The 27,312-nt window shown below is 37.1% G+C and overlaps 2 protein-coding genes across 2 annotated transcripts in view; one reads left to right on the plus strand and one right to left on the minus strand.

The window, feature by feature from the left end:
• The first annotated feature begins 378 nt into the window (after window positions 1-378).
• LOC138829984 (heat shock transcription factor, Y-linked-like) lies at window positions 379-2,166 on the plus strand. Its single transcript, XM_070026468.1, has 2 exons — window positions 379-874; window positions 1,411-2,166. Exons 1-2 carry the CDS (start codon window positions 386-388, stop codon window positions 2,101-2,103), a joined length of 1,182 nt encoding a protein of 393 aa, XP_069882569.1. The 5' UTR covers window positions 379-385; the 3' UTR covers window positions 2,104-2,166.
• A 6,638-nt stretch (window positions 2,167-8,804) lies between these two features.
• Window positions 8,805-27,312, minus strand: part of LOC138830011 (gametocyte-specific factor 1-like) — a 19,180-nt gene continuing 672 nt past the window's right edge. Inside the window, exons 2-9 of the mRNA XM_070026484.1 lie at window positions 26,153-26,197; window positions 25,583-25,683; window positions 24,629-24,755; window positions 23,897-23,980; window positions 23,493-23,556; window positions 22,407-22,502; window positions 10,806-10,839; window positions 8,805-8,912 (exon numbers count right to left, since the gene is read on the minus strand). Of these exons, the coding sequence (XP_069882585.1) occupies window positions 8,805-8,912; window positions 10,806-10,839; window positions 22,407-22,502; window positions 23,493-23,556; window positions 23,897-23,980; window positions 24,629-24,755; window positions 25,583-25,683; window positions 26,153-26,168 (630 nt within the window). The 5' untranslated portion in view covers window positions 26,169-26,197. The remainder of the gene's footprint in view (window positions 8,913-10,805; window positions 10,840-22,406; window positions 22,503-23,492; window positions 23,557-23,896; window positions 23,981-24,628; window positions 24,756-25,582; window positions 25,684-26,152; window positions 26,198-27,312) is intronic.

Consider the following 27,312-nt stretch of genomic DNA (forward strand, 5'->3'; position numbering starts at 1 on the left):
TGCCCTATATTCTGAGCATGAAAGTAGAAAGTCTGTTGGTAAGGGAAAAAGCAATTCTCGTTATTTGTGTTGAAGAGACTGATCAATTTATTTGTTGCCTTGGTGACTGCCAAGATTCTGTATGACTCGAATTTTGAAACTTCCAGGTGTATCAAGCGATCAGTCTCCATTTTAGGATAACTGGATTAGCATCAGAGTGGTAAGGACAGATTTTAACTGCCCTACCCAACTGTTGCTAGGAGACAAAAGGCCTCCTGTGATGTCATAGAATGCTTATGCAGATCTTTATCTGTGTAGGTAGCTCTACTTAAGCTGTTCGGAACTGTGAAGATAGTATGAGTCACTGAGGAAGAAAGAGATTGAGATGGAGGAATTATTTTCAGACATGCCAGGTACTTCCCAATATGGTTCCGCAGAATCAGATACTTCCAATCTACCTTCACTGAGTGATCGCTCACTCACTGAGGAGGCTGAATTAAGGTCGAAGATTGAGGAAATTACTTTCCAAGTTTTGTCTCAGACACCGTGGGCCCAAAGACTCCGTTCCACATTTTGTGTCTCGGAACCAGATGAAGACAATGATTTTGTTTCCTTGACTTTTCCCAGAAAACTTTGGAAAATAGTTGAAAGCGACAAATTCAAGTCTATTTGGTGGAGTGAGGATGGAACTTCTGTTGTGATTAAGGAAGATCTGTTTAAGGAAGAAATTTTGGGAAGAAAGTATCCTTTCAAAATTTTTGAAACTAGAAGTATGAAAAGTCTAATTCGACAACTGAATCTTTATGGGTTTAGTAAAGTTCAGCATCAATTTCAACGATCTGCTTCTCTAGTTGACTTTCTTGCCGAAGAAAAAGAGGCCTCTGTTTTAACCAAGGTAATTACTTAGGCTTTTTTCACTTAAGTACTAACCGATGTCATTTGTACACCTGTTTTGCCTTCCACTACACTAGAGTAAAAAAAAAATTACTTGAAATTCTATGAAAACAATTATATAGTGGCTCTGTAGCTCAAGTGGTAGAGCACTCGCCTTGAGCTGAAGAGCTGAGGGACAGTGCCCAGGCCCAGAGTTCAAGCCCCACGACTGACAAAAAAAAAAAAAAAAGAATTTTATCTCTTGACAAACCTGGACCTTAAACATCTAGCACTTACAGAAAATTTGCTACCAATTTTGAATCTTGCAAGTGAACTTCGAATAAAGATATTTAAAATGTTCATTTTGCTATAAAGACAGAATGTTTTAACGTTAAGGCAATAATAAGTTCGCATTTTAAGTACATTTTAAGTAATGAAAGCATATTTACAAATTTTTACTTCTCAAGAAGATTAGTTTGTAGTCTCTGATTTCTTCCACTAGGTTTGGCACTGTATCTGATTAAAATATCTCCAAATGATTTTCTCCCTTGGTTTTAGTTGCTGTGCTACCATAATCCGAATTTTAAACAAGGATGTCCCCAACTGTTAACAAGGATGAAAAGAAGAGTCAAGATTAAGAATGTTTCTCCAGCAGCTGCTTCATTGGTTCCACTTCTGAACCACAAGCAGCACCTCGAAGCAGATGGTAATGTAAGTAATCCTAATTCTCATTTAGTTGCTGAAACCAGTGGAGAAAGTTTCCTTTCAACTTCAGGAAATTCACTGCTATCTCCAATAAAGCAGCCTTCTAGCAGGCAAATGATTGAAAATTCAACTTCTCTAGTCAGAAATGACATTTCTTTTACATCATCATCAGTTCAACCGTCAGAACCAATTAGATCAAATCAACATGAAGTTCTAAATCATGTGGCCACTTTTCATGTGCTGTCAAACAACAGCTACACCCAGGCTAATGGCCACATTGTAAATTATTTTACAACTTCAACTTGTCAATATCGGATCATACCTACCTTCCAAAATAGAAATCCTGGACTAATGATGGAGCCTTCTGTTATCCCAACTCAATATCCTTATGTATTAGCCAATCTTTCTACTGATTCGAACCTGCTAATGCCAGCACACAATCAATGCTTCTTCATTCCCACCATTCCCAATACATCTGCTGCACCGTTTTCAAGCTCAGCTCATCACACATCATCCTTATACGATCATCATCCTAACAGTAATTAATCTACAGACGGAGTACTTGATTCGTCAGGAAAACACATAAAAATGTGTTGGCAAATACTTAAAATTTTCATGCAACCCTCTTACCTACATAATAAAATGGCATGCTAACTAACATGTTTTCTTTTTTCCTTATTTAAGGGACACCCTTGAGTGGAAAATGTTTTCTTTCAACAGCAGGCTGTGGTACTTCGTAACTTTTGAAATATGGCCCCCCACAGACATTTTATAGGAAATCTTTCATTTCCATTCTGAAGTAAGTAAATGTCAAAGATTTTTATACAGAAGAGGTGATGCTAGCAAAGAAAGTGGAAAGCAGGAAGTTTGAAATAGCCTAAGATGTGTCACAGGAAGGCCTAAATTAGGAACAGCAAATTGATTTGGTTTTCTCTCAAATGCATTAGTTGAGTGGCTATAGTTTCCTTTTACTCTATTGGAATTCATTCAGTTTTCTGATTGTGGATTCCATGAATTCATCTCTCAAGCTTTGTTTTACCTCATCATACTCATGCAGACCCTATGCACTTTAAATCAGTGTATTTGCCAGTAGTGTTTTTGGAGCATTTGAGAACTCTCCTCTGGATTATTCATTAACTGCTCTGTTGCCTGTAAATCTTGAGTGGGAGTTGAGATTCCTTTATTATCCATTTTTCCTTTGTTTCTAGCTTCTACCCATTTAGGAATGAAAGCAAAACTAATTCGATGCTATAATACTAATTTAAGCCAAGCACCATCCCAGAGCCCTGCAGTTGCACACAATTTGTAGGATTACAATAAACAATGGGTATTTTCCAATCTATCTTTCCTTTTATCCCATGGGGAATGACAGTATATGCAATTCCACACAGGAGCACAATTTTAAGGCCAGTACCAACCCAGATCCCTGTAGTTGCACAGACTTTATTGGCTTCCCATCAAAGATAGGTATGTTTACTCTCTCTCTGTCTCTCTCTCTCTCTGTGTGTCTCTGTCTCTGTCTCTCTCTCCTCTTTGGAAATTAAAATACCTCCAATTCTACACCGGAAAACAATTTCAAAACAAGAAACAGCCCAAAGCCCTGTAGTTACACAGATTTTGGAAGCTCACAATCAATGATAGTTATTTTTTACTCTATCTCTCCTTTTTTGCATATGTAATTAGGACCAATACTACCTCAGAACACAGTTTTAAGACAAAATCCAACCCTGGGCCATATATTTACACCGATTTTAGAGATTGAAAATTATATACAAGTATTCCTCTATCTCTGATTTTCTTTGATGGGGGGAGGGTATTGGTATAGGAATTGATATAGGAATGGTAATTATGTGAGTTGTAACCAGTGAACCATTTGTCATGATGTTTGAATCAATCTGGACCAAAAGGATAACACGAGGAGCCACTTTGACACATTCAAAATGAGTACAGTTATAGTCTAGCTCATCAACAAACAACTATGGAATCAATGGACTATGAAAATCAAAAAAGGGGCAGAGGACTGGAAATTAAGACATACAAGGAAAATTATAAGAAAATAAGATTAGAGGGATTTATGGAGGAAAAGCAAGAAAAGAAAGATGACTAAGACCTAAATTCAGAGAGAGCAAAAAGAGAAAAACCTGAAAAGAGAAAAAAATGAAAAGAGGAAAAACTTTAAAAGATATATAAGCATTTAAAAACCACAGTTAAAGGTACTAAGTTTTGGAAATTGCAAATTTAGTAATTGGTATCTGAATTATTATGCATACATACAGTGGAGGAGGAGCCTAATAATCACTGTTGGCTATGTATCTGGGGATGACCAGAGTATCAATTAAGTAGAGAGAAAAATAATGAAAAAATAGAAAAATATTTTAAAAATTGAATTAGAAAAAAGAATTTTTTGATTTATTTGCGGGATCTGTGTCTTCCATCTGTTCATATCCATTCTCTTGATGGAGCCTCTGGTTTCCTGGTGCTCAGTTTTCCTGAAACTTAGTTGGTTTATCAATTCAGTTTGAGCAGGCAGAAAGAAGTTCTGCCTTACTTGCATGAGTATTTTGTGACGCTCTTCCAGACTAGTTCAGTGGGAGGGTGATCTGCTATGTGTGTCACACAAGAGAGTGGTGGCTATTTCTTCTAGCTTGGAGTCACTGTGAGGGAGGGAACTTAAGTGTGGGTAGGGTTGAGGCCTGTGAGCAATCAGTAGCTTTTTCACTAACTGGCTAGCTCCTGAGATATTCACACAACCCACCCTGGAGCCACTCTCAGGTTTTATGTTGTATGTAGTTTTGAATTCTTTTTGGCCAGACATAGGTCTTGAACTCTGGGCCTGGGCACTGTCCCTCAGCTCTTCAGCTCAAGGCTAGTGATCTAACACTTGAGCAACAACACCTCTGGCAGATCATTGGAGTTTCACAGACTTTCCTGCCTGAGCTGGCTTTGAACAGTGATCCTCAGATCTCAGCCTCTTTAATAGCTAGGATTACAGGTGTGAGCCACTGACATCTGACTAGTTTTGAATTTGTTTTTACCTACTGAAGCTGGAAAAGCTGTGGTGGTGCAGAGAGGCAGGGCCTTTTCTGGCTGTGTTTACCTTGTAAAGAAAATTCCTCTACCCTGGGTGGGGCGTGTCTCACCTGGGAAGAGCAACTTTCCTCTGGGTTGAGTTTTGTCCCACTTTTCAGATTCCTTTGCCCTCTTGAAAAAATGGCTCTGCAGTGTCTGCTTCTCTGGCACATGTCATCTGTTAGCTGTTCTGGCCCGGTCTTTGCCAGTATCAAATTTGGCATTATTCTCCGGTGGTGGAAGAGGAGCTCCCTTCCAAACAATGTTCTGTGAGAAGGAGGGAAGATGTCTTGTGAGATACACCTTTCCCTTGTTTTTTGGGCTGTCCTCAATCTGCATCTATCTGTGATCAGCAGTATGAAGATTTTCTCTCCTACTCAGTTCACAATGGTGGTGAATAGAAGCTGCTCACTCACAGTGGACTTGGTCACAGGCTCTGTTTGCTACTATGGTGGCAAGCACAGCCGCCACCTCTGCCACCACTGCTGTCACCAGTAAAAGCATGAATCTATTTCCTTCAAGAAGCTGCCTGAATTTTTCCTCTCTGGCCGAAATCTCTGTAGTATGATGACATTTGGTGTGACCCTCTTGCCTTGGATTTTTTTTAGAACACTGAAACTGGTTTCTTTTTGAGAACTCATCCCCCAGATGCTCCTCCACCAACTTCCTCCCAATCTCTGCTGAAGTATTTTAAATGTAGGAAAAGGAAACTTTGGGGTTATTGACACTCAAAGGTTTATTTAGCGTTTTGGTTGAACTCTGTAGCAAATTTCCTCATATACTCATGCACTCTAAATGAGCCACTCAAGGAAAATAATATGTTTTTTTCCCTCAAAATGGCAACATGCATAACAGACAATTTTTATAATGTAATTTTCTAAACTGTGAGAAACAAGATTTCTGATGTTTCTTCACATATAACAAGAGCTCTTATTTATTTATTTTTGGTCCAGTCGTGGAGCCTGAACTCTGGGCCTGGGTGCTATCCCTCAGCTCTTCAGCTCAAGGCTAGAGCTCTACCACTTGAGCCACAGTGCCACTTCCTGTTTTTTTCTTTTTGCTTATGTGGTGCTGAGGAATCGAACCTAGGGCCTCAGGCATGCAAGGCAAGCACTCTACCACTGAGCCACCTTTCCAGCCCCGACAGTAGCTCTTATTTGAGACAATACTATCAAAATGGATTTAAGAAATAGATAACTAAGGTAGCTAACATACATTCTTTATTGGATAATCTAGAAACAGCAAAAAGCCAAGTAAATAACCTACATAAATGAATGTTTGGAAGTTGGAAAAAGGGGTATGACCTACTTGGTATCTCCTAAAGTAAATTGGATTAACTAAAGATAAGGATCCTTTCCATAAGAAGGAAGAAAAAAAATCTTCACATTTAGTTTTTATCTAACAATTGTCACATTTTAGACTGTCACTAGCTTGGTAAAACATTATCAAACCTAGAACACTAGATATTTCAAATGGCAGGCATCTCATTCTTTTACCATTAATAAATCTAATAGAGCTGAAGAAGTAAAGTAGAATATAGTCACTTTGTGCAAAAACATGTTCACACAATCTGGCTCTAATTATCTATTTATCTTTTTATGGGTCTTAATTCACGTCTTGGAATTATATCCTGGAAAATGTAATAATATTTTGCTGTACTGAATTGTATTTCATCTCATGTGAAATGATATAAACCTCTTGAGAGTTGTTAAAGGAGAAGAGTATTGTCTGAGATTTTATTCAGAAATCATATTGAAATGTAAAACAAATATGAACTCAATTTTACACAATTATTTAGATTAAAAATATACACAGTTCTTGGCATAATTCTCTGAACTTATATAACCAATTCAACAATGTCAGGCACAAAATCTTTTGACAAGACCTTCTATTCCTTCCTTAAGTGTAAAAACGATTGTTATGAAATTCAAAATTACCGACTAAAATTTGAATTTTTTCTGCAACTCTGTACTCATACATAGGAGAAGTTGCCAGTTTTAATGACACTTAAGAGCAAAATCTTTATTTATTTCCTTGGTTCTGTGAGGAATTACAAGTAAATATAATTATAATATATTTACACAGAATTTTCAAATAAAAAGCAGAGGGTTGTTAGGATGTATTGAAATTCAAATGTAGACATTGGAACTGTATTTTACTGGGTGAAAACTTCTTAATTGAAATGAATCTTGGAAATAACTAGGCCTACACAATCTAAATACGACAGTCTTGTCCTTCATTATGACAGCCTAAGTCTTGGGGAATTTTTAAAACCATAAAATCTCAAAATTTCTATACTATTATGTTAGAAAAATAAATCAATTTGGTTATTTGCCCGTTGGACAAATATCCCCTTCCAGAAATAATGTTTAGAAAACAAGTACTTTTCTTTAGAAGGTTTTCTTAAAATGTGTAAGAACAAAACCTAATAAAGTTTATAAACAAGTATTGAAAGGGTAAACTTAGAATGTGACTGGTTATATCTACTCATCCTCTGGTCTAAGCTAAGAAGACTAGGACTATTGACTCTGGCTGGGAGAAATGCTACCATCAGTAAGTCATGGCCACACCAATGGCTGCTTTTCTCTACTTTTTTTTTTTTTTTATTATTGATTTTGGGCTCAGTTTCTGTGATGGACAATTGATGGACAAAGTGAAGCTCAGTTGCAATTCATGGACTTAGAGCACTCTGCCATGCTTCTGCTTAAGGAAACTAAAATATTACCTTCCACCTGTAAACTGGAAAACAAGGTCCTACTTCACATTAGTAGTAATTTTAGTCTTGAATTCATTAAAATGGTGATATGAATCAATGGACAAATGTTCTGTATCAATGAAGAATGTTGTAATTATGATGAGTATTGCATTGAATTTGTAGCTAACTTTGAGCAATATCGAAATTTTCACAATATTAATCCTTCCAATCTGGGAACTCGGGATTTTTTTTCCATTTCCTCAAATCTGATTTGATTTTCTTCCTTTATGTTTTCTTTTTCAGAAATTTGACCTTTTCATGATAGAAGTCCTTCACATCACTGTTTAATTCCTATAACAAATGGAGCTAATTAGTGAATTAAGTTACTTAACAAAATAAAGTCCTGTTTCAGTCTTGATCTTCTCAAATAGATCTTGGCAAAGAGAAAATGATTGACTTTTGTAGGACAATTTTAAACTCATCTCTTTTGCCAGATTTTCAAATCAGCTCAATAACTTGGGGAAGGAATCCATTTGGTTCTTTATAGTTTTACCTCTTCTTTCCCTACTTAGATCCCCGTTATGTTTTTCTTCCTGCCATACTGCTCTTGCTAGGGGCACTATTACTATATTGTTGAAGAGAAGAGAGAGAGGGTATCCTTGTCCCATTCCTGATGTTACCATTTTGAATAGAGTTCTAAAGGTATTTTAGGTATCGCCTCACTCATAGCTAGTAAACACCTTCACACGTTGTGGACTTTCTACAGATCTTGCTAGCTCTGTCGTTTACCAGGCAGAAATGCTTCAGTTTGCTGCAACTCTATTTCTTCAGCCTTTCTTTGATTGACGTGTTTTGTTTTTTTCCCGTCGATTTTGGGGCTTGAACTGTGGGCCTGGGCTTTATCCCTCAGCTCTTCAGATCAAGGCTAGCACTCTACCACTTGAGCCACAGCAACATTTCTGGTTTTCTAGTGATTAAACGGAGATGTCTTATAGACTTTTCTACCTTGGCTTGCTTTGAACCACAATCCTCAGATCTCAGCCTCCTGAGTAACTAGGATGATAGGCATTGAGCCATTGATGCCCAGTTTGATTTTAATATTTCAAAAGCACCTATAATGTTGACTGCAGGTTTGTCATATACAGTCTTCATGATATTCTGGAGTGTTTTGTGGTTGTGTAACTTTTTGAGAGCCAGCATTACAGGTGATTTTGAAAATAAGTCAACTAATGTAATTTAGAACATCAATCTGAACAAAGACAAGAACCTCATCATCTCAATAGCCTGAATCTTGTCAAATGCCATCCCTGCACCTACTGAGATGATCATGTGGTTCTTGTCCTTGTTCAGATTGATATTCTGAATTCCATTAGCAGACTCACAAAGTTTGCATCCCTGGAATGAATCTTGGTTGGACACAGTATATTTTTGGGGGGTTAGTTGTTGAATTGTGTGGGCCATAATTGTATGGAGAAGTTTGCCATCAATGTTCATCAGATAAATAGCCCCACAGTTCTTCTTGATGAATACCTATCTGTTTGGGGATGAGAGTTGTGCTCTCCTCATAGAGTTTGGTTGTGATCTTCCCTTTCTGTTTTATTTGAGAAGTATTGCAGTGAGTTTTTCGCTGAGAATCCATAGGGTCCTGGGCTTTTCTTGATTCAGATGCCTTTTGTTGCCATTTGTAGTTTAATATTTGCTATAGACACTTTAGTTGCTTAAATCTTTTTGGTTTTGTTTTCTGTATATCAGAATTCTCTAGAAATTCTTGCATTTCCTCCATATTCTCCAATTTGTTAGTATAAGGGATTTGGAAAGTATTCTCTTAAAATGTTCTGAATCTTGTTTGTTTCTGAGATGATGTTCCCATTTGCATCTCTAAATTTACTTACTTGGAGGAGTTCTCTCTCTCTCTCTCTCTCTCTCTCTCTCTCTCTCTCTCTCTCTCTCTCTCATTTGGTCAGGTCTAAGAAATCTGTCAACTTGGTTATTTTTTTTACAAATAGCCAAACCTTTGTTTTGTTGGTTCTGTTGATCTCAGTCTCATATCACTGGTTGAATTTTCATTATTTGCTTCAGGTTTGGCATGTACCTGAGTTTCAAGGTTCTTTTGTAGGCACTCAGAACTATGAATATTCTTCTGAATACTGCCATTTCTAACTCCCAGATGAGTTGTTACTTTGTGTGTTCAATCTTGTTAAATTCCATTTGAATTTCTATTCTAAGTTCTTAAAGGACCCACTGGGTCTCCAGTTAGTAAGAGAAATTTTGTGTTGCACTCTAATTTTATTTCCTGTGGTCCCACAGGATACAAGGCCTAATGTCAATCTCATTTAAATTCACACAGATTTCCTTTGTGACCTAAATTGTTACCTATTTTGGAGACTGTCCCATGAGGTGCTAAGAACAATGTGCACCCGGATGCTGCTTGGTGAAATACTCTATAAATGTCTGTTAAGTCTTGGTCAATGCCATTATGTAGGTTTGAGGTTTCTCTGCTGGCAGTTTGCCTGGATGATATATCCTGTCCATAGCGATATGCTTGAATATTTGTCTGTTTGTAGGTTAAGCAATCCTTGTCATTTTAACTTATTTGTTGGTGTCAGTACCTACTATGTTGTGCAGTGACAATAATTTCCCCATACTGCTTTGGGTAAAGTACAATTTCTTACAGAAGTTGGAAGTAGGGGTTTAGGAGAAAAATAGAATTATATATTCTTGTGGATCATGCATTTGGTCTTAGCTACTGGGGAGGCTGAGATCAGAGACCATGGTTCTTGGACCATAAAATCTGAGGTAATCTAACCCTAACCTTAATCCCATAATATGGTGTCAACTTTCTATCCAGTGCCATACACTGGTGACACATTTGGGACTCTATTTTGTGTATAGTAATAATCTGAATTTAACATGCAAGATGTTATGGAATAATTTGTAATGTCTTTGAGCAAATTGAAACCTTTTTGGGGCCACCATTTTGTATAATAGAATATTTGTCTCCACAGTATTGGTTACTTACTCTCTTGTAGAACTTTTGCTCTGCAAATTGCTTTCAGAATATTTAAGTGCATGGGTAAATTCTATAATACATCAAATACCACTGTATGTCTACTAATTACTATAGCCATACTGCATAAAAGGAAATATCCTATTCATGGGCAAAAGGAACTGAAGATGAAAGAGTCAATTCACTTCAACCATACAAAATAAATATGTATTTCAGATACATTATCGGAGTTTCTTGACTCCTACCACACAAACACTAAGTAAATTGCAATAACGACAAATACATCTGGGTTTATTTGTAGATTCAACTACAAATGAGGGACAATAATCCATGTCCTCAAATTTGTAAAATAAGTTATATACACTCTAGTAAAATGGGTAAGGATGACTTGGGCGCTGGATACCAGAAATCATTTATCTGCTCACGTGTCACCACGTTTTTAGTAAATTTAATTAGTCTTAAGGAAATATGAAATACGATTGAATCCTGTGGATTTCCCAAGGAGTGGCCGCTGCAAAGGAATAGGAAAAATACATTATTTATATCCCATTGTTAATAAAAGAATCAAACATATTTGTGTCAGAGAACAAAGTGAGTTCAGATTCATGGAAGATGGCAGCTCTCTCACAGGTAGCCCTCTATGTGTCTCTCACCAAAAGAAGATGCATTCCAATCAAACTCTAAAGACCTAAAGACTTTTTCTACTACAAGAGGACTATCTTAGCAATTAAATAAGGATAGGGAAAAGAGAAACAGTGAATGGGACCCCTGTGGAGCAGCTGCACCAAGCGGCTCCACACTGTGCCATGCCAGGATTTTCTGCAGATTTTAAGCAGAGACGCACCCCAAAACTAAAGAAAGAGGTCAACATTATACCTGCAGAAAGTTAGGAGGGAATCTGGTAAAGACCTCCCAGCTGGTGAAAGGCCCCCCACCCCAATCCGATCCCCCCCCAGGGTGGCTATGGGGAAGGAGCAAACTCAGCAACACAGCTATTACAATCACCAGAAATTGGCACTACCAGGTAAGCCCCCAAAGTCAGCCCGTTACTGAAGCACTGGAGGGATCCCTATGGGCCCCTGCCTACCCGCACAAGGCCCCCAGGAAACCATAGCACAGCCAATCCACCACTATGCTATGGGGCATCTTCCCTGCCAACTGGGCACTGTCCTTGAACCTGCTCCCTCCCTGCTGTCACCCCAGGCTCTCGCAGCCACTGCACCACCAAGTTGCTGCAGGCTTTGCTGCTGGCACAGCTAGTAGCTGCAGTCTGCTACTCACAAGACTGCCCACTGCCACCTGCCACCTCCCACAGCCTCTGCTACAGACCATCACGACCCTCCACAGTCCACACCAGCCTGCTATACCAACCTTCACTCGGTCATCCAAGTGCCAGGATTCCCCTGGCTACCACAGAGGAGACCTTTCATCATCAGCAGAGCCACCCCCCCCATTGGGCTTGCCAATACCCAGACTCTCTGACTGAGAACCTGCCAACTCCAACTTTCCGCCGTAGCACAGGATCTGTGTTCCAGTGCACCACTAGCTATAGCCCTTTTAAGTAATCCAACTAGGTCCATCCCCTGGAGGTAGCAATTCTCTACAGGATCCCACAACCCTCTGACCCAAGCCCCCTGCAAATAGGGAGGGATCACACTAGAACAGAACACAGACATTAGTTCTGTTTCTAAGGCTCCTGTGGCTACCTGGGAAAGCCTGGGAACCCCACTCTAGGCCTATGATAGTAGTCTACAAACCTAAAACCAAAAACACTCCCTGCCACCCGGCCTGATAGTGGGACTATAGATAGCAGGCACCCTTCCCCATCAAAAGGCCATCTGCTCCCAACCAAGCCACAAGGAAAGTGGACTATAGCAAGGCATACAAGGTTGTATCAGAAATCGTCTCTGAGAACTACGGGGAGACTAAAGCTCTCCCAAAGAACCCGAAAAACTGACTCTTTAGTTTTTTAATTTTTTTGTTTTTTTAATGTCTGATCATTTCTTGTTTGTTTTTATTTCTGTTATTTATGTGTACTGTGATTTAGAATTTGCTATTCCACTATTTTTCTTCTATTTTTCATTATTATTTTTTTTCTTCCTAATTTGCAAGTTTTTTCCTTTCTCACTTTCCCCTCTCTGCACATTATACTACTACTCCATCAGAGCTAACCTGTCCAGTTCTATACACAAAGTAACACCTCCTTCTATTTGTGTAAACAATAATTACAGGAGTTAGATTAAGTGACTTTCCAATAATAGCTGAATAATCATTTTCTAATATCAGCAAGTCTCCCAAATACACATATGCAACTTATTTTCCTTATCTTCACGTAGATCACTAAGCTACTCCCTACATAACCTTTCTTCAAATTCTTTTCCACTTCTTACAGTTGGTAACAAGGTCTTTATTCTACTACTACTACATTTACCCCCTCCCCTAAGCTGTGCTTACACCTCTACTATCATTATCCCCAAGTTTTCTTCTGAACTTAAATTTACATCTCTCCAATCCTAATCCTTCATTTCTCCATCTCCTCCAGCCCATTGATCAGTTTCTATCTGACCCCACTTTCATTTGGCTCTATATTTGACTACAAAATTGGTTCCATTTGACTATTTTGAGTACAAGGGGCCCATATTATTAACTCTAAGGAGCAGAATACTTATCAGCCAAACCCAGATTATCTCAAAAATTACAGCTATACATAATCTGGTCCCTGAAGCCACTATATCCTCCCCAAGCAAAGAAAAAGAGAGCTAAATTGGAAAACACCTACCCATAACTATGAAATCCTAAGATCTATACATCTATACCGGGTTGGCTCCAGTCCTAAAAGACTGTCATACTCTCATACCAGTGTGGTTCTTGTCTTCAAATGGGTAGAACTAACCACAGAAAGACAAGAAACATGGCCAATCAACAAACTCCAACACCATCTCCACATAAACAAGCTACAGAGTAGTCCCAGAATGACCTAGATGATAATGCTCAAGATAGATTAAAAGCATGGCTGGCAAACCAGCTGAATGAAAAATTGGAAACCTTTCATAGGGAGACATATCAGAGAACACGATGAGACCAACCGGAAGATGACTTCATGGCCTCCACAAATAAAAATATAAAGGAACTCCAGCAGATGGAGAAAGAATCTAATAAAAGATAGGAACTCAGAATAAGGAGTGGAAAGCGGATTCTGATAACTAACTCCAGGAGGTAAGGCAATCTATTCAAGACTTTAAAAAGAACCTTAATACAGAGCTGGCTACCATTAAGAAAGACAAGCATAGAGCTGGATGCCACTGGCTCACGTCTGTAATCCTAGCTATTCAGGAGGCTGAGATCTGAGGATCACGGTACAAAGCCAGCCTGGGCAGCAAAGTCCATGAGACTCTTACTTCCAATAAACCACTAGAAAACCAGAAGTGGTGCTGTGGCTCAAGCAGCAGAGTGCTCACCTTGAGCTGAAGAGCACAGGGACAGCACCCAAGCCCAGAGTTCAAGCCCCACAACCGACCAAAAAGAAAAAAAAAGACTAGCATAAAGGAAAGGTGATAAACACCAAGGTAAAAAGCCTTTAAAGTAGACTGGAGGAGGCCAAAAAAAAGAATACTGGAGGCTGAAGACAGTTTAGACTCCATAGAGAAAAGGCACAGAAATAGCCATAACAAAACTAAGAAGCATGACAAATCACTGCAAGAAATACAAAATGCTTTGAGAAAGCCTAATTTGAGAATAATAGGTATACAAGAGGGCCTGGAGAGGGAAGCCAATGGATTAGGAAATATATTCAGCAGAATCTTAGCAGAGAACTTCCAAAATATACAAAAGGACAGGCCCATCCAGATACAAGAAGCTAGAGCCCCAAATAGACCAGAGCAGAACAAGTCATCCCACCACCACATTCTAGTCCACACCAGATCAATGGCCACTAATGAAAGAATTCTTAAAGCTGCCAGAGACAAGGGAACAATCACATATAAAGGTAACCCAATCAGAATCACCTCAGACTTCTCAGTAGACACCATAAAGCAATGGTGCCCTGGAAAGAGGTATGCCATGCCCTAAAGTCAAATAACTACCAAGAATAATCTACCCAGCTAAATTCTCATTAATAGAAGAAGGAAAAATAAAACCTTCCACAGAAGGTAAATCTGAAGCAATATTCACTACTAAATCTGCTCTTCAAAAAATCCTCAAAGACGTTCTACATATAGAAAATTTACAAGAACAGAATATAGACAACAAAACAGAGAAATACATAATCACAAGAACAGCCAAGGCACAGTTACCCCTCCCCCCCAAAATGGATAAAAAGGTCAGGACAAACACCTCTCCTTGCAAACCGTCAATATTAATGGAATTAACTCTCCAATTAAGCGACATATATTGTCCAGTTGGATCAAAAAGCAAAATCCGTCTATCTGCTTTCTGCAAGAGACACACCTTGCCCACAAAAATAAACATATAAAGGCTGGAATAAAATCTATCAACCAAATGGCCCCCATAAACAGGTGGCAGTTGCAATGCTAATATCAGATAAAATAGACTTCAAATTAAAGTCAATGAGAACTGATAAAGAAGGTCACTACATACTAATTATGGATCTCACCTTGAGGAGTATATTATGATTCTAAATATCTACTCACCAAATAATGGAGGACCCAATTTATCCAAGAAACACTACTTTCCCTCAAATCTCACATAGATCCAAAGACATTGTTAGGGACTTTAGCACACCACTGTTCCCACTAGATAGATCAACTTGGTAAAAACTCAACAGAGAAAACTAAGATCTTAAAATCCGTATAGATCAACTAGACTTAATAAACATCTACCGAATATTTTACCCAGCAGCATCAGACTACACCTTCTTCTCAACAGCACATGGAACATTCTCCAAACTAGACCAGCTTTCAGCCCACAAATCGAATCTGTCCAAATTCAGAAACATTGAAATTATGCCCTGCTTTCTCTCAGACCACAAGGGAATAAAATAAGAAATCAACACCAAAAGCCACCAAGGAAATACTGTAACACATGGAGGCTGAACAACACACTGTTGAACCATCAGTGGGTCATGGAAGAGATTACAAAGGAAATTCAAATATTCATGCTATTTAAGAAAAATGAAGGGCTGGGAAGGTGGCTCAGTGGTATAGTGCTTGCCTTAAATGCATGAGGCACTGGGTTCAATTCCTCAGCACCACATAAACAGAAAAAGCCGGAAGTGGCGCTGTGGGCTCAAGTGGTCGAGCACTGCCTTGAGCTGAAGAGCTGAGGGACAGCGCCCAGGCCCAGAGTTCAGGTTCCCGACAGGCCAAAAAAAAAAAAAAAAAGAAAAAAAGAAAAAAAAAAGAAAGAAAAATGAACATACAAACTATCAGCTCCTCTGGGTCACAGCAAAGGTAGTACTCAGAGGCAAGTTTATAGCTCTAAGTTTCTACATCAACAAATTGATCTGAAACTAACAATTTAATGAGGCATCTAAAGCTCCTTGAAAAAGAACAAGCTAAACCCCAATCCAGTAGAGGGAAACAATTAAAATCAAATCAGAATTAAATGAATTAGAATCCAAAAAAAAAAAAAAAACTATAGCAAGAATTAACAAAATGAAGAGTTGGTTCATCGAAAAAAATAAACAAAATTGACAGACTTTTAGCAAATCTTATGAGGAAAAAATTGGGAACACACCAAAATAAATAAACTCAGAGATGAGAATGGAAAATCATTACAGAAACAGCCAAGATTCAGAATATAATAAGGGGATAGTTCGCAAACCTTTATGCTAACAAGTTTGAGAATCTGAAGGATATGAAGAAATTTCTAGCAAATATCTACATGTCGAAACTAAACCAACTTAGACCTATATCAAGCATCAAAATAAAAACAGCAATAAAACCTTCCACCCAAGGAAAGCCCAGGACCGGTTGGGTTTACAGCAGAATTCTACAACGCCTCAAAACAGAACTCACACCAATAATCCTCCATCTCTTTAATGATATTGAAAGCAAAAACTCACTACCACACTCTTTTTATGAAGCAAGCATAATTCTCATCCCCAAACCAGGCAGGGACTCATCAAAGAAAGAAAACTATAGACCCATGTCTTTGATGAACATTGATGCAAAACTTCTCAACAAAATCTTGGCCAATCTACTTCAACAACACATCAAAAAAAAATCATACGCCACAATCAAACAGGATTTATTTCAGGGATGCAAAGCTGGTTCAATATAGGCAAATCAATTAATATAATTCATCACATCAACAAGACCAAGGATAAGAAACACATGGTTATCTCAACAGATGCAGAAAAAACATTTGACAATATCCAACACCCCTTTATGATGAAGGCTCTGGAAAAACTAAGAATCCATTAAAAATCCTCAATACAAAAAACTTTATATATTACTAACCTACAGCCAGCATTATACTTAATGGCAGAAAGTTAAAGCCATTTCCTCTAAATTCAGGAATGAGACAAGGATGTCCACTCTCTCCACTCCTCTTCAACCTAGTATTGGAATGCATAGCTACAGAAATAAGACAAGATGCAGACATAAAGTGGATCCAAATAGGGAAAGATGAAGTAAAACTGACTCTCTTTGCAGATGACATGATCTTGTTTTTAAAGAACCCCATGGAAGCCGGGTGTCGGTAGCTTATGCCTGTAATCCTAGCTATTCAGAAGGCTGAAATCTGAGGATGGGGATTCAAAGCGAGCTCAGGAAGAAAAGTCTGTGAGAAATGGTGCTGTGGTTCAAGCAGTGAAGCCCTCACCTTGAGCTGAAGATCACAGGGCCAGAGCCCAAGCCCAGAGTTCAAGCCCTCAACTGACCAAAAAAAGAACCCCATGGACTCCACTCCCAAGTTACTTGAGTTCATCAGAAACTTTGGCAAAGTAGCAGGGTATAAAATTAACCCTCAGAAATCAATAGCTTTCCTGTATGACAACAATGAGAAGAGTGTGGCTGCAATTAGGAAAGCAACCCCTTATGTAATAGCCCCACAAAAAATAAAATAATTAGGAATTAAATTAACCAAAGTAGTGATCAGCCTCTATGATAAAAACTTTAAAAACCTGAAAAAGAAAATTAACGCAGAACTAAGCAAGTGGGAAAACCTCCCATGCATCTGAATTGTAAGGATTAACATCGTGAAAATGGCAATACTGCCAAAGGCTATCTACAAATTCAATATGATATCTATCAATATCCCAATCTCATTCTTCAATGAAATAGAAGAAGCAATCCAAAAATTCATATGGAATAAAAGACCACGAAAAGCAAAAAAAAAAAAATCCTTAATAGAAAGAACAAGGCTGGAGAAGTATCAATTCCAAATTTCAAACTCTGCTACAAAGCCATGGTAATCAAAACAGCTTGGTACTGACACAAGGTTAGACATGAGGACCAATGGGAAAGGACTGAAGACATAGAAATGAACTCACAGATCTATACCTACATAATCTTTGACAAGGGAACTAAAGAATTAGAATGGAAGAAAGACAGACTTTTCAGTAAATGGTGCTGGCAAAATTGGTTAAACACTTTTACAAAACCAAAGTTAGATCCTAATATATCACCCTGAACTAGAATCAACTCCAAATGAATCAAAGATCTTGAAATAAAAGTAGATTCCACGAAAACATTACAGGAAGGAATAGAAGAAACAATAGGGCTCCTTGGCACAGGCTGAAATTTTCTTAATAGAGACACAGAACCACAACAAATCAAAGAAAGGTTGGACAAATGTGATTGCATGAAACTGGAAAGCTTCTACAAGGCAAAGGACATAGCTAGCAAGATCCATAGAAAGCCCACAGAGTGGGAGAAGATCATCACTAACCATGCAACAGACAAGGGTCTCATATCTAAAATATACTTGAAACTCAAAAAATTAAATCACCCAAGAACAAATCCTCAAAGAAACAACCACGATAAATAAGTGGGCTAAAGACTTTAAAAAAAAAAAAACTTCTCTGAAGGGGAAATAAAAATGGCCAATAGATACATGAAGAAATGCTCAACTTCTCTAGCCATAAAAGAAATGCAAATAAAATACAATGTTGAGATTCCTCCTCACCCCAGTTAGAATGGCTATAATCAAGAAATCTAGCAACAACAGATGCTGGAGGGGATGTGGCCAAAAGGGAACTCTACGCATTGTTGGTGGGAGTGTAAACTTGTTTAACCACTTTGGAAAGCAGTATGCAAGTTCCTCAAAAGACTCCACATAGAGCTCCCTTATGACCCAGCAATCCCACTTTTGGGCATTTAACCAAATGGTAACAAAGAAGACCACACTAAAGCTACCAGCACAACTATGTTTATCACAGCAATATTTACCATAGCTAAGATATGGAACCAACCCCTATGTCCCTCAGTAGATGAATAGGTCAAGAAAATGTGATATATATATATATATATATATATATATATATATATATATATATATATATATATATATACACACACACACACACACACACACACACACACATACACACACACACACACACACACACACACACACACACATATAAATATGTATATATATAATGGAATTCTAAGTTTCCATCAGCAAGAATGGTATTGCCTCATTTGTAAGGAAATGGAAAGACTTGGAAAAATTATATTAAGTGAAGTAAGCCAGGCCAAAAGAAACATAGGTCCCATAGTTTCCCTGTTAGCAATAACTAGTGTATGTCTAGGACAAGCTGAGAAGGTCAAAAAGCTATGTACATATGACTACATGAGATAATGTTAAGCAAAATATACCCCAAGACAGGGATACAAGTGGTTTTTACTTTTTTACTAGTATTTTAATGTACTTATAATGCCCTGTGTGCTTCTTTTATTTTATTTTTTTTTTGTATGTTCTTCCCCCATGGTATGACCTCTGTTAGATTTGATGCCAGTATCCTGCATCTTTTATATACATTTTTGTAATTTGGGGAGGGGAAGGGATATTGGGGAATGCTTAAATGAGGATGCAGGCTGACTCATTGTGATGACAGATGTACAGGACACTATGTTGAAAATGAACTTCACAATGTCAGGGCTGGGGGTTGGGGCAGTAGTTCGGGAGGTGGGGAGGGAAGTGATGGCAGAGGGAAAACAAAGGAGGAGGTAACAATGCTCGCTATGAAATATACTCATTACTCTACTCATGTAACTGTAACCCCTCTGTACAACATTTTTACAAAAAAGATATAAACAAATAAAAAAATAAGTATTTTTCTGTGCTACTGCTTATTACACCCAAGTTTTCAATTATAACACATTGCCAAGTATCCACAAATAAATGTTCCCTGCAACTTGCATATCTATGGAAAAGTGACATTTGTGTGGATACTCTATGAAGACTTATCTTTTGACATCATCTATCTCAACAGATGCAAATTGAGTTGAACATGTGAAACCTTATTCTTGATTATCCACCACATCCATCATTTAGGTACACTTGCTTAAAGCTTAATTATTAAGGTCACCTCGTCTATCTCAAAATTGTATTGGAAGTCTTGCTGAATTATGTCTTAAATAACCACTGGAGAGTTACCATGAATCACACACAGAATCAGGAAAAATTTCGTGTTGACTATACAAAATACAACTCAATGGAGGGGGGGAGAGGAAAGAGAAAGGGAAACCAAGGAGGAGGCAACAATGCTTGATAAAAAATGTACTCATTACTTTGTTCATGTAATTGTAACCCCTCTGTATGGTGTTTTCACAATAATAAAAAAATACAACCCAATACCCAGCTTGGATATTTTGTCTTGACGATTTTAAATCCATTTGCTGACTAATTGTACTCTCTTTTCAGTAATTAGAAAGAGATAAATTACACAGCAATATGAATTTTTATATGAGAATAATCCAAAAGTAACACATAGTCATAAAATAATGAGTAAGTTAAATTACAAGTGAAATATAAAACATGAAGGGATGTAAGAGAACAATCACCAGGGAAAATTATAAGAATTAGGTTCCCCCCACAAAAGAATTAGGGTCCTACAATACCATGGCTGTATGCTCAAGCATATCTGCAGGTTTCCCATCCAGAAGTACAAAAAACCCACATTTCAGGGAAAAAACAAACATAATTTCTAGTGGCGGTAGTGAATTGCATAGAACATATCTGACAAATGGTATATTTTTAAAAAATATAACAATCCCATCTTTTATTGTGAACACTGAAAGGCTCTAGGTAAAAGATTAGCAGTAACTAATGACGGTACAACCTTTTTCTCAAAGGTTGATCACTTTGAGAACTCTAAGCAAAAAAATATGTCAATACTGATATGCTAGAAAACCTACACTTTATGCTAATTTGATAACAGGAAGACTTTAACTCAGATACTAACCAGATAAACCATCTCATGAACTAATCATAGCAAGGTGCCATGTTGTTACCCATATTCTGTTTCTCACAGTTCAAATAATTTACAGCATTCATGCTGTAAAGACATTTTCTTGGAGTAGAATCAAAGTTATTTATAAGGCCATTCCTGTATGGTCGAACCAAATATCCCATAAACATACAGCACAGAGGATTACACGTGGAATTGGACAAATATGTGGAGGACTTAAGCATACACACTTAAACACATCTGATCACTCAAATCAATGAAGCAGTATGAAGATTTAGCCAATATTCAGGGACAAAACAGAAAACACTACCTTTGCCTCCTCAATTTTCACAGGTTTTTTTTTTTTAATCGTAAATCTCTAATGTATTATTCTTCCTCCACTCCATAGTAATTATGAGTGTCTAAATGAGGCACTAACTACACAAGGGTATCCCATTTGAATTAACATGGGTTCAGGTTCGCTGCTCCGACAAACATTTAAATTTGGGAAATACCACTAATGCACCACACTGGGGTTTTCTCTATGTCAATTTTAAAGGTGAAAATGTACAATATTACATAATCTGAGAATGAATCCTACAAAAAATTATTTGGTTGTTGGAAGGTTGGAAAAATTTCATGAGCAAATTTATGTTTAGCTGAAAACACAGCTAACTGGTAAAACTAAGTCCACCAAAGAAGTGACAGTATTGTTTGGCCAGATGTACCATTATGCATGTCCCTCATGGTAGCATATGTGAGTAAAGTTAATTTTCACATTACATTTAGATTTCTCTCAGTAATATCTTATCTGAAAGTGAACTATCTCTGTGTACTTACATGCTTAAGAGTTTCTGCTACTCATTGTTTCCTCCTGTGCTGCAAAATAATGCAGATGTTATTAAATGACAGAGTAGTTTCACTACTTTCCCAGAAATGCAATTATATTTTGAAAGCTATTTCTGAATTAATTTGCAGTCTTCTAATGTGTTCTGAGAGCCAGTGATTTATTTCTACATGACAATAGTGTGGTGTTTGAAACTAAATGACTTGATTTGGAAATACGAATGACTTGAAGACATATGTGATTGTTTTAAAATTAGTATTCTTTTTTATGAGTATACGGGAAGTTGTTTATGTGTGCTGGACTTTAACATGAACTCAAAGTCTAGTTTCTCATCAAGAAAAATGCTAAGCCACTCAAACTCTGGCTATAGTTTTTGGATTTTGGTGCTTCATTTCAGATATAGGCCTGAGAAATTTACTTGCCAGGGATGGCCTTGAACCATGTTCCTCAGATCCCAACCTCTAGCATAGCTCCAATTACAAGCGTGATCTACTGGGGCCAGGGTGAGAGTAGTTTGTACCACAATAAAATTACTTCAAAGTATCCTACTGGTATTAGTTGTTAGTAGGTAGATATAAAAACCACCTACTCTAAAGCCTAGACACATCCTATTTTACAGACATCTTCTTGATGTCTTTGAAATTGGTATTTGTATCCATGTTCCTCTTGTCTCTCTGTTACTATATTACTTTCATGAATAGGAAAGTATTTAAGGTGTATCAGGGAGAAAGTTTAAATCCACACTAGTCTTTCTCACATTGTATTCTCAACATCATCCAAAAACACTAGTGCTCACAACTTAATTCACAGTGAATATTGTGGTATTTTTGACTCTGATGAGAAAACAAGAATCATTGCACCCAATTTTACTTACTGTTTTTTCCAGGGTAGAACATGTGTTGGGCTCTTGGTGAGATTTTGACTTGAGACCAATTTACTTTTAAGTTCCAGGATCTTTTTGCTTCCAGGGCTGAAGATAGAAAAATGCATGTTCAAATGTTAGATGTCTAGAATGCATTGTCAGTCTTCTAAGAAGAGGTGGGCTAATTTGGGCAGTCTACACAACTTCATGAATCTAAAGTGAATGAAATATTCTTTGCAAGCTCAGTACATGATGCTATTCATTTGCAGTATTTCTAACGTTGTGGTGGTTAACAACTATATGTTGTTTTCACACTCTATAAAACTGTTCACACCACAAATGATACTTTCAAACAATACAAGGACAAGTTCATTCTACCATTAAGATTTTCTATAAAGATATTCAAGATCTGATCTGATAAGTTACTGGTAAAAGAATGTTGAATGATTAAAGATAAAGTTGAATGTTCTATCTCTGTCTTAATTACTACACTTGGAAGTCTTACTTCCGGAACATTAATATGTGCTGCTAGTGAAAATCAGCTCTAGAACACATTTAGTCACTAATTACCCTGAAATCATAATTTCTTTTCATATTCATCATCAAATGTGATTATTTAATTCTTCTAAAAAAACTTGTCATTTAGATAGAACTCCCAACAAATTAGATGATGGAAGGTCATATTACTTCTCTTCACAAATTTATATTGGGAGTACTTTCTCAGTTATTTTAATACTCGGGTAATGAGCACATATGGCCACAGAACAATTTTCTTTTCTTATAATTATTTTCAATCTCTGTTCTCAGTTTAAATATTTATATGTCAAGTGGGATCTGAGAAAGTAGAAAGAAACTACAAAATAATAATTTAGTTCATACAAAGAGGATTATCCAGTTATTTCCAAGATTGAAATGGGTCAAAAAATATGAGAAAAATATTGGGCCCTAGGGTCACAGTGTCTGTACTCAGTAACTTTCCTTGTTGATAGGAATCTTTAGGAGTATGGAGAACAAAATGTTTGTTCAACCATACCATATTAGTTTACTTTCATTTCTGTCTGAGAAAAGTATATCAGATGAAAAAAGCATTTCCCTTACCTGTTGTGGCCACAGGATTTGATTTTGCCCCACACAAAAGGTGGACTAGGGTGATCCAATGATTCTGCCACAGGAAGAAATATATAATTGGTGATATTATAGGTTAAAAAAAGATACGGGTAGTGTCAAGCACCTTTAATGACTGACATAGAAAAATATTTAATTACATAATATATATAAAAGTAATTTAATACATAAAGGAGACAATTAAATCATGCTGGTTTTTACATGGTTTTGTACACCACAGTGAGGAATGCCTACCTTCCTGTATGAGGATGAGTAGAATTTTTTGAATATTTGGGGAAACTTCTCGTGTCAATTTTAAAGAAAATATATTATAAGCAATAACTAAGTAAATTGCAATTTAGCCATGGTAGAAACCTAAAAATTCAGGAGTTCTTTACCTTTATCCCAGTCTTCCTCACAGGGAGGGCATTGCCATGTATTTTCAGACCTCCTTGCTTGTGCACGGTCTGAAGCGAAGTTGACTACAAGACAACAGGTATGTGACAAGATATTCTGTATCACTAACATTTTATTTATGTGTGTCTACTGATTATTTGACTGAATGTTGTCAAACTCTGCTGTCTTCACTTCCAAATAATTAAGGGGCATAAATATAATCAAGGAGGTCGTGCACCGGTGGCTCACGCCTCTAATCCTAGTTACTCAGGAGGCTGAGATCTGACCATCGTGGTTCAAAGCCAGCCTGGGCAGGAAAATCTATGACACTCTTATCTCCAATAAACTAACAGAAAACAGGAATTGTCACCGTGGCTCAAGTGGTAGTGTTATCCTTGAACTGAAGAGCTGAGGGCCAGGGCCAGGCTCTGAGTTCAGGTCCCATGTCCAGCAAAACAAAAACAAAAAAATAAAATAAATATAAATAAGTTAATTATGGAGACTCAGCTTTTATGCTAACAAAATACTTATTGTGGAGATAAGAAAGAGAACTGTGGGACAAAAGTTGTATACAACACGTGTGGTTATTCCTAAAAGGAAAAGGAAGCTTGCTCTGCTGAAGTGAAAGCACCGAGGCTGACACATGACAGCTATTTGAAAAAACAACCTTGTGGGTGAATTTAGTGCCCCCTCTTTTTTTAGTGAGACGGAGATGTCTTAGATGTCGGTCTTACCTGCAAAATCCTCAATGCAAGTTTTGTCAACACAGTTTGCTATGTGTTTACGGAACTCATCACGAGGAACTAAGTGGCGAGCATTGAAGGGGCATGTGGCCAATTTGGCTGCAATGTCAGGATGATTCTGCACAGAAAATACACAAATACAATAAATGGTTTGAATGGTTTAAATGACAAATTCGGCAATCTACTTACATGCAAGAATATATCCATGTTATATTCAAATTAGAAGACTGATATGGCACGTAAATACGTAGGAGACTATGATGAAAGGAATATTTGAAAATGTTCCCAGTGTGATGTGTGATCTCGTAAGATCAGGTAAAAGCAGGAAGTATATTTTCTGGCCCAGAATTCTAGCTCTGAGAGGAGCAACAAAAATTTTGAGAGAAGGCAATCTATCACCCAAAACTGGGTCAAAATTGAAGCAATGAACAACAGCAACATAGAAATTACCACCTCACATATGGGGGGTGGATATACAGTAAATATCTCCATTTTTATTAATTTTGATCACTAACTGAAATAGCAAAAAATCATGTTGAATAAACTGTAATAAGATAATGCCTTACAGTTCTGTACAGTTTCAACCAGATATTTAAAATTATTATTACTTTTGGATTTTGCAACTTGTCAGTAGTCACAGTGGAAAACCTTGTCCGATCATTTTCAACTATAGGACACATAGTTTCAATGCATTTGTGAACAACCAAACAACGTATCATAGAGTTCTACAAATAAAAAAGATGGACCACCATTCTAGGTGCGTCCATTTCCCCATAACTGAGAATACAGAACCAAAAATCAACCCTCCTCTTTCTTCCCATGTAGTAACTTCTCCACAGTTAAGTCACAAATATTTCCTACAATTGTACATATTCTGTTCACAAAATTCATTCAACCAAGGACTGAAGAATTTTGACAGGCACAGAATTTAATGCTAAATATTACCTTTCTGCATTTCACCAGATGGTAGGGGAACCGGCGGGCCATCACCTTGTGGCCTTTATCATAGGGGCATGGTAGTAGCCTCTCAGGATCCGCAGATTCATCTCAAAGAGAAAAATGTATACTGAAATTTTAAAGGCACTTGAAAATTATAAACCCGCCCCCTGCATTTGACAAAGCCACCTGAAGGAAGTTAAGATTTAAAAATGTTACTAAAGAATATTATTGTAGAAATTAGAATGACACTACCTGAACCTTGAGTGATAATCTCAATCTGAGTTGGGTTAATATGAGTTGTAAATTTGGGAAAATTTGCACTAAACCTAATACTTAATACAATGTCCCAATTGGAAGTATTGCCTGCTGAGACTAAACATGAGATTGTAGGCCCATGAGTAACATGCTTTTTGCAGCATAATAAATATCACATATTTATTATGATTCAAAATTAGAACATACAGAATATCTAAAATTTAGGACATCATCAGGTTAAATCAAATCAAATGTGAGTTCCAAAGTCACCCTGTAAATAAACAGTTCACACGATTTTAGGAAGAAAGAGAAAACATATACCAACTATGTCTTCCATTCTGACAGGGAGGTAAGTGACAACAAGTCCTGCAGGGAGATGGGGAGGAAAATATGTTTGGTGAATTAATATTTTGATATTTTCAAATCAATCCTCTGAAATATTCTTACTTCCAATAATAATAATAATAATAATAATAATAATAATAATAATAATAGTAATAATAGTAATAATAGCAAGGAATTATTCCTTTAGAGTTTTTATCCAAAGATTTTTAACTATAAAAGAGGGGACATATGGGACTATAGTTACTCAAATCCAAAGTTTGGAACTGTGGTTCAATTGGTAGAAAATGCCTTCCATAACTTGTCGGGTGGAGCCGAGTTTCCGACAATACTAACAAAAATAATGTGGGACTGGATGTATAGCCAGCCAAAAGCTGTTCTTCAAATTATAAGGTGAAAAAATTCAAGAGCAAAATGACTATCTTACTTAAGTTGATGTTGGAACATTGAAAAAAAGGTGTGGACAGGTTGATGTGTCCTTAACTTGCCTCACCAAAAAGAGCAGGATATTATGCATTCTAAATCTGCTGTGGGTGATTTGCAATTCCTTCAACTACAGGACTGCAATGATTTTTTAAAATTACTTTTTGGCTGCACTGATTTTTACTGCCTATCAGCAACTACATCTATCTATTTTATGCTCTTTGTTCTATGGCCCACTCATTTCCTAGGATTTTTTATTTAGGAAGTATTCATTCTTCTTTACAGGAAGCATTTTTACAATAAAAATAAAAAATTTGAAGTGTCTGGAAATTATATATTCAAGAATTAAACTGAGTGCATGAATATGGCATTACAAAAACCCTGTGGTATATGAAAGGTTCCCATTATGGAGGGAAATGAATTGGTTGCAAACACACAAAAGAGAAAAAGAACTAGAGAAAAAGAGAGAAAGAAGGGTCCCTTGGTACTTTTCATTGCAGTATATTTTACACTTTGTATAAAGAGAAAAATCTATGTAAAGCTCTATGTATCTTGATGACAGGGAAATAAATGAAAACAATTCTTTTGGGCAAACTTATTCTCCAAATAGCAAGGGTTAAATATAACAGACCACAATAAATAAACAAAAAAAAATTTAAGTTAGTAGATAGATTTATGTAACTCCACAAAAACCTAACAGGATGGTCAAGCAGAAA

This window comes from Dipodomys merriami, unplaced genomic scaffold (assembly GCF_024711535.1).
Source record: "Dipodomys merriami isolate MVZ:Mamm:240054 unplaced genomic scaffold, mDipMer1.0.p SCAF_18, whole genome shotgun sequence".
NCBI classification, from domain to species: domain Eukaryota; kingdom Metazoa; phylum Chordata; class Mammalia; order Rodentia; family Heteromyidae; genus Dipodomys; species Dipodomys merriami.